The 8,561-nt window shown below is 36.8% G+C and overlaps 1 protein-coding gene across 1 annotated transcript in view; it reads right to left on the bottom strand.

The window, feature by feature from the left end:
• The window catches only part of LOC110805704 (disease resistance protein RGA2), a 48,334-nt gene extending 40,088 nt beyond the window's left edge, over nt 1-8,246 (bottom strand). Inside the window, exon 1 of the mRNA XM_022011331.2 lies at nt 7,827-8,246. Within this exon, the coding sequence (XP_021867023.1) occupies nt 7,827-8,132 (306 nt within the window). The 5' untranslated portion in view covers nt 8,133-8,246. The remainder of the gene's footprint in view (nt 1-7,826) is intronic.
• Between the last annotated feature and the right edge of the window lie 315 nt (nt 8,247-8,561).

Here is an 8,561-nt window from a genome sequence, read left to right on the forward strand (position 1 = left end):
CGCATCCCAGCTTCGATGACTTGACTTAATAAAATGACTTACCTTCCAAGATTTTGCATCTGTAAGACGAATATGAGAAGCAAAAATAGGCACCCTTCCATTGACCCACTTATCTCTTCCTGCTTTGATAATTTCCCCATTTCCCACCTTCCAAGAACAACCTCGAAGTAAAACATTCTCAGCTCTACGAAGGCCACGCATTCCCCACGAGGTACGACCAAGAAGACAATTTGGTTTTCCCGTAGCTAAGGCAAAATCCCTTTTGCAAGAATACATTCTTGAAATTAGTAACTGTGGATTTTGATGCATTCTCCACACTTGTTTCATCAGAAAAGCAGAATTAAGTGTGGATAATTTACGAATACCTAAACCTCCCATCCCACGAGGCAAATGTAAAGTATCCCTGCGAACCCAGTGCATTCCTTTATTTCCTTGTTTAGCCCAGAAAAAGATCTCAATCATAGAATCAATTTTATTTGAAATTGATATTGGGATTTCCAAGCTCATCAGAACATGAGACACCGTTGCCACGATGACAGTATTGATCAGAACTAACTTCTGTGGTTCAGATAACAACACCCCATTCCATGAGGTGATTAAGTCAGCAACCTTATCTATCAAGTAATTGAAATGAAGACGTTTTGAAACCATACAATCAACATGTACACCCAAATGCTGTCCAAACTGAGCCACTTTTGGCATCTTTAAAATTGACTTGTAAATTTGCTGATGTGAAAGAGAGGTATTAGGACTAAACTTGATAAAAGATTTTGCAAGATTAAGTTGTTGACCTGAAATTCGACAATATCGATCTAGAATACCCCCAACATTTGTACATGATATTTCCGTTGCTCGGAAAAAAATCATTGCATCGGAGCTGCTTTTTGTTGGTGTGTGGCTGTGTGCTCTCAAAAGTATCACTCTGCCGAAAATCTAATATACATATATAAAGGAGGCATATTTGCTGAAAGATTAGAGCGTCACCTAGGATTACTAATGGTTTCGGCCAATGAAAAATAAGATTTCTAATTTCTTTTTGAATTCAAAAAATCAAGTGACACGTAGATAATTAATAGGTGTCACGTAGATATTTTAATTGATTAATTACTAATATATACAACTCCATCGAAAATCAAACACTCTAATAATTAAAAACTAATCGATTTCCAGGTAGATAATTAATTAGGCGCCACGTAGATATTTTAATTAATTAAAATTAATTACTAATATATACAACTCCGTCTAAAATCAAACACTCTAATAATTAAAAAATAAATTTAAAATAAAATTCATCCAAAATAAAACAATAATCTAAAATAAAATAAATAAAATTCAATTTAAAATCAAACATTAATCCAATATTAGAGCGTCACGTAGAAAAAACTAATGGTTTCGGCCAATGAAAAATAAGATTTCAAAATTAATTTTAAATTAAAAAAGTCGAGTGCCACGTAAAGAAATGATTAGTGTCACGTAGATATTTTTTATTAATTGATTATTAATATTACGCATATACAATTTCATCCAAAAACAAACACTCTTATAATAAATAAATAAAATCTAAAATGAAATTCAAAGCAAAATTAAAAACTAATCTAATCTGATATATAAAAGTGGTATATACACAGGAATTTTATTTAAACATAACAATTTAATAGAATCCGTGCATCGCACGGGCTAAAATCTAGTTAAAGTAAAAATAAAAATAATTTCAAGATCGAAGAATTCAATTAGGACTGAACTATGGATTTAGAGTATTCTACAAGACTACATTATGGATTTAGAGTTTGTGTTCAATGAAGATATTAACACCAATAAAATTTGTTACTAGTCGTGGGTCATGGGCCGGCCTGGGCTGTAATTGCTTTTTGGAAAAAGCACGACAAGTCACGATACAACTCGATTCGATCCGACCTAACACTACAAATCACACTAAATTTGGTAAAATTAAGCTTAGGCATGACGAACCGGCCAAACACGAGGGCCCGTGGACATGAGCCTTATCTTGAAATTTCCGGCCCAGTTCGATACAGAGTTGGCTTGTGGGTTCAGGCCTATTCAGCCCACGATCCGAAGCCCGACTACATCCATCTATGGGCACGTACGCCAACACATCAGCTGTGATTACATAGCATCAGAGAGAAAGAAAACTCCACTTTTAGAAATAGAATAGACCTGATCAAGACATGCCCGGCCCGTCGACCCAACCGAAATTTTTGCGGGTTTGGGCAAAATTTTCCTGTCAGGCCCGAAAATTTTATTTTTTTGGGCGGGTTTGGGAAACACAAAACTACACTTTTTAGTTATAAATTTGACCCGACCCGAATGGCCCAAAAAGCCCGGTATTTTAAGCCCGAAAATAGCGGGTTTGGACATAAATTTTTGGCCCGAAATTTGGCCCAGCCCGACATAATGGGCTGATATTTTATACCTAGGCCAGCCCGAACTCGGCCCGTCCAGAAAGCCCGGTATTTTAGACCCGAAATAGCGGGTTTGGGCACAAATTTTTGACCCGAATTTTGGCCCGACCCGACATAATAGGCTGATTTTTTATGCCTAAGCCTGGCTCGGCCCGCTATTTGATCAGGTCTAAAATAAAACAAAGGCATTATTTAAGAACTTCCCATAAGCAGTATACATCAGGGCCTCAGGCTTTGAAATTACAGAAGTTTATTCTAAAACAAAAGGTAGAATAATCGTGTAATGAAGTGTATTTTACGTACTCTTTAATGTATGATAGAAAGAGCTTATATATAAGCTTCATAGCCCAGTAACCTCACCAAAAACATCTATTATCTATTACTATATATTAAAAGAGACACCAGGAATGACACGTGTCAATTCCTGGTGCGATTTTTTCCCGCCAAAAACCACTTTCCCAAAAAAAGTGTTTCTATTTTATTTTAGGAATTTTTCATATTTACCACCTTTTAAGTTTCATGTTTTTGTATTTACCACCTTATAAAATGTTATTTCATATTTACCACCTTAATTTTATGAAAAGTTTCGTATTCACCACCTTTTAACGAATTTCATCAGATTTTTCATCCATGTGAACTCCACTTAACCAACTTCTTTAACTTTTCTCATCTTTTAGTGGGTTTTCAATTGAAGAAGTTAGTTAAACAAGGTTCACATGGGCCGAAAATTTGATGAAAACTGCTAAGAGGTGGTGAATTTAAAATATTTCATAAGATTAAGGTGGTAAATATGAAATAACATTTTATAAGGTGGTAAATACAAAAACATGAAATTTAAAAGGTGGTAAATATCAAAATATCCTTTATTTTATTCTCTACCTTTATTTATAAACTATTTATGTATGGAAACAAAATTTAGTTTATAAATTATGGCAATAATAGATACGACGTAATAATAATTATTCTACATTTGTAACATTTTAGTCAAATCGTTGTATTAATAATGGAAAATATATAACTCAATATTTTGATAAAATTACCATATTAGCATTTTAAATATGCACATTAAATGAATAAATTTAAACGAGTATATGTTAAAAATGTTATAACTATGCAATAGTTTGGAAGATAATCAGTTAATATTTTGTGGAAAAAATTATCAAAATCCGTGCGTGCACGGGATCTAATCTAGTTCAAATCTAAACCAGACATTATATAGAAACAACAAATAGTCTGCATATGATGAGTTGTGATCTACTTCAACAAACATACATACTCCCTCAGTCTCATTTTACTTGTCCCATTTTGACTAAAAAGCTCTCACAAAATCTGATCAAATGGGGCAAGTAAAATGAGAAGGACGGAGCATCATAAATGATAGCCCTTAGCTTCTAGTTTGTCCAGTAATACATTAACAATTATAAAACGATAAGCCATACGTAGTAAGTAGTATACAATCAACACCCTTATACCACCTACCGTTATCAAGCAAAATATTTACGAAATTGCCATTCTATTGGAAAATGTTTTCAATCACTAAGATGAACTGGGAATTTCTCCAAACAGTCTGCATATGAGTTATGATCTGCTATAATAATAATTTTGTCACCTGTGATTACATAGCATCAGTAAGAACGAAGGGTTGCTAATCGCCTCCACATCATTTGCTGAAGTGATGAATTACATTGGACATATATACACACACAAAACACAAAAGAAGGTCATCTGGTTTTATTTTTCAGTGGGTACATAGATATCGCCTTGGCTAGCTGCAGAGTTGGAACATAATCAGCAAGCCGATCAGTAGTCTGAGCAATCAGCACATCCGCGCATAGCGGCATTCTAAGACGGTCAAAGCCTTAGTAAAAATGAAGCATACTTCAACAAACATACTCCCTCAGTCTCATTTTACATGCCCCATTTTGACTAAAAAGCTCTCACAAAATCTGGTCAATTGCGACAAGTAAAATGAGACGGAAGGAGTATCATAAATGATAGCCCATAGCTTCTAGTCTGAGCAATCAGCACATCCGCACATAGCGGCATTCTAAGAAGGCCAAAGCCTTAGTAAAAATGAAGCATACTTCAACAGACATACTCCGTAGGTATCATTTTACTTGCCCTATTTCGACCAAAAAGCTCTCACAAAATTTGGTCAAATAGGGCAAGTAAAATGAGACGGACGGAGTATCATAAACAATAGCCCTTAGCTAATGTAAACATTAGGGATATGGCGAAGTTTGGGCCAGTCCTCCCCATCTATTTGGTGGCATCTTTTCTTGAGGTCATTGCTAGCTTGTGTTATTTCCAGTATAGTTAAGGAGGTGAGATGACGCATTGCTTCTGGTAGTGATTTCAGGCTACAACATTCACCAATATGCATTGATTTCAGACCTGTTAGAGACTTGATCCATTCAGGAAGAGCCTTCAAGTTAGGGCACCCTACAATTTGGAGGGATCGGAGAGTTGTTATGTAGCCAACACATTCTCCAAGTTCCTTCAAGTTGTAACAGTATCTAATTTCAAGAGATTCAAGGGAAGACAAGTGAATAAACCTCCATGGGAGAGTTTCAAGCTTTCCAAGACCATCTAATATCAAGGAAGACAGGTTTTCAAGAGTAATATGTCGCGCCCCCAAACAATCCAGTTGACCTAAATCCAAGTTATCACAATTCTCAATTGAGAGGGATTGTAGGTTGAATAGATGCTCTATTCCACTTCCTGATAGAGTCTTCAACTCCTTGCATGAATTCAAAGTTAAGTCTCGAATTGAAGATTCACACATTTCAAAACCCTTAGAGACTGTCCCCATAATTTCTACTTGAACAAAATGTTCTATGTGGATATCAACAGCTCCTCCAACAAAATCCTCAAAAAGAGAGTTAAATATCCTTGGATTGTCTATGTTGAGATACTCTAAACATAAACTGGAATCTTTTGTGACTTGACTTGGATGTAAGTGTACGCCTCCCTTCATACAAAAAGTGAGTGCATCATTGACACCATAAAGTTGAAGATCTTTTACATGTGGACATGGAGGAAAGTATGTCATTCTCTTGCAACGTCCAATTATTAATTCGTGGAGACGAGGAAATGACAAGAGATGGATCACATCTTGTTCCACCACGACACCACCACTGTCATTGACCAAACAACCACCACCACCACCACCTGTTTCCATCTCCGCCCATCTTAACCCTCTCCACCACCCCTTCAACTGCTGCATCCTGAAAAGAGTCAGCTTCTCAAGAGACGGGAAGAATGTCGTAGCCCTTGATGTTGAACCAGAATCAGGTGCAGCAATACTGTCCATGTACTCGACCTTGGGGAGTTTCAAAAGTTCAAGATATTTCAGATGACAAAGTTGGCTTAGTGATGGAAGATGACGCAGCTCGTATAAATATGACAACTTGATACTTACAAGCCATGGAAGAGAATTCGCCATCCAACTTGGCAATTTTACCCCTTCATATCCCTCTATAAAAATCTTGCTAAGGTTGTGGTTAGGGTGCAATCCCTCCAACAATGTCTCATGAACATCACTTTGATCAGAGAAACCACCACAACAACTTATTTCTAAAGCCTTCAAATGGGTATTCTTTAATATATTATTACAGGCTGATCTTTCTGTAACAATTGGCCTATTATTGTTGTATGAAAATTCTCCCACTTCAATGCAAAGATCACCTTTGAGATTTACTAGATCTTTCAAGTCTATGAGCTCGCCTTTTTTACCTCGGTTTGAATCATCCCCTCCCATAACAAACTTTGTCAGCGTGTGAAGAAATTTCAAATTACCCATCCCTGCTGGCATATGAGTCAAACTGTAACATCCATCCAAATCCAGCATCCTAAGATTTACTAGTTTGCTCATATCCTCTGGTAACTGTTTTAGCTTCCGACAATAATTTAGTTTCAATATATATAGATTATGAAGCTTGGTAACTGAAGAAGGGAGCATCTCCATATTTTCGTTGAAAGAGAGATCAAGATACCTCAAATGTAAGAGCTTACCTAGTGTATTTGGTAAAGTTTCAATGGCCAAATCATGCAAGTCAAATACCCTTAAACGTCTACAATTCGAAATTATTGCACCCACATCACCAGCAGAGTTTTTATACAATTGTAAAAAGGTGCGCAATGTAACAACACTCGGGCTATAACTTGGACTGAACAAGTTATTGGAGGAAAATGCATTTGTTGTTGTTGACAGATGACGAATTGTCCATCCGAAATGGTCTGTAATATTAGATGTCAATATTAAGGACTCCTTTCCTGCAACCTCTAGAGCAAGGTCATGTATGAGATCATGCATTTTGAATGAAATGACTTCACCACATTCGTCAAGTTGTACGTCATGGAAAAAGCATCTTTGCAAGAGAATTTTGAAATGTTCTTCACCAACATCTTCCATGCTTTTAATTTGACCTTGATGACATGGAACAAGATAACCTAGTGACAACCATAGATTAACTACTAAATCCCTTTTCATGACATAACCTTTAGGGAAAAGTGAGCAAAAGCTAAAACAACTCTTTAACTCAGGAGTAAGTTGATTATAGCTAAAAATCAATGTTTTTGACATTACGCTATTTTCATCATCTTGCCTTATTTCTCCCAAATCAATATTTTTTAACCATATCCACTTTCTTTTATCCTGACCATACAATAAGCCACCTATAACCCTTATAAAGAGAGGAGCATTAACACATTTATTTATAATCTCTTTGCCTATATCAACAAGATCAGGATCTTCTTGCTCTTGCTCTTGCCCTTGTTTAAATGCTATTCTCTTAAACAAATCCCAAGAATTCTCTTCTGATAAACCTTGTAACTTATGGATGATACCGTCTCCTATTACGTTTGCAATCTCCAAGGAGCGACTAGTTACCAACACCTTACTTCCCTTTTGACATAGTCTCAAGAACTCCCTCAACTCTGCCCATATTTTACAGTCATGACTCCGTACATCATCTAGAACAAGCAAGTGCCTTTTCCTTTGTACAGGACTACGACCTATGTTCGGCTTCTCAAGGAATTCTTTCAGTCCAAACCCAAACCCAAACCCAAACCCATCAGATACATTGACCCAACTCATCCAGAATCCAAATACCTCTTTAATCCTATCATCGTTATAGACAATTTGGGCAACCCTCCCATTCCCACAATAGTGACAAAAGAAATGTTGTTTGACAGTAACGTACCTACAATAATCTCCTTGTCTGCCTCTCTCCCAATGATACTCTTTTCATATACAAATGAACATGTTTCTTCCTCTCTTCTGTTCACATGTTCATACATGTCAATACTATTCCCAGATTCTAATACCTCCCTAAGCTTCTTAATCTCTCGAGACATATTTAAAGCAGAGACCAGTTGGTTCTTAAGGGAGAAGTAACGTCGTACCTTTTTGGAGATCTTACCACCAGGCATTCCTTTGAGTTGTTGTGCAATGGTGGTGAACTCGTCGAACAAATCATCTGCATCATAAACAGCATCTTTGAGCTTGTCAACCCAGTCGTCAACAATGCCTTCTTGATTAGTGAGTTGACTCAGTTCCTGGTGCTTAAACTCTGCATCAAGGAGGATGGCTTTGATGGAGGTGACTGAGTGCCACAACTCCTCAAGTCGGGACACATACCCAAAAATTGAGCATAGCTCTCTCAGTTCCTTGTTTTGTAGTGCTGCAAACAAAGTATTAAAAGTGGCCATTTATAACTGATTTTGTTGAGGTGGGGAACAGAAACAGAAACAGAAACAGGAAAAAAAACAGGGATGACTAGTTTGGATGAATTGTTATGGATCTTCTTTCTGTTTGGGGGTGGGGGTGGGGGTGGGGGTGGGAAATACAAGCTTTGATTTTCTCTTTAAATAATTGACAGTTAAGAGTTCAGGCTATTATTGATAGAGGAATCAAACATGTATAAAGTATTCAGACTGCAGACCACAATATTCGAATATTTTTAGGAAAAGATCATTAAATATTTATTTATTTATTTTTTTTGGTGTACCATCCGGTTCACCCTTAGGGCTAATCCGGATTCGGGGCGAGTTCTGAGTGGATAGGTTCCATTCCCCTCCCAATTGTTGTTGCGGGGGATCGAACACAGGTCCTCCCTACCAAGTTCAGCCTCAATCACC

The sequence above is a fragment of the Spinacia oleracea genome, chromosome 2 (assembly GCF_020520425.1).
Source record: "Spinacia oleracea cultivar Varoflay chromosome 2, BTI_SOV_V1, whole genome shotgun sequence".
NCBI lineage: Eukaryota > Viridiplantae > Streptophyta > Magnoliopsida > Caryophyllales > Amaranthaceae > Spinacia > Spinacia oleracea.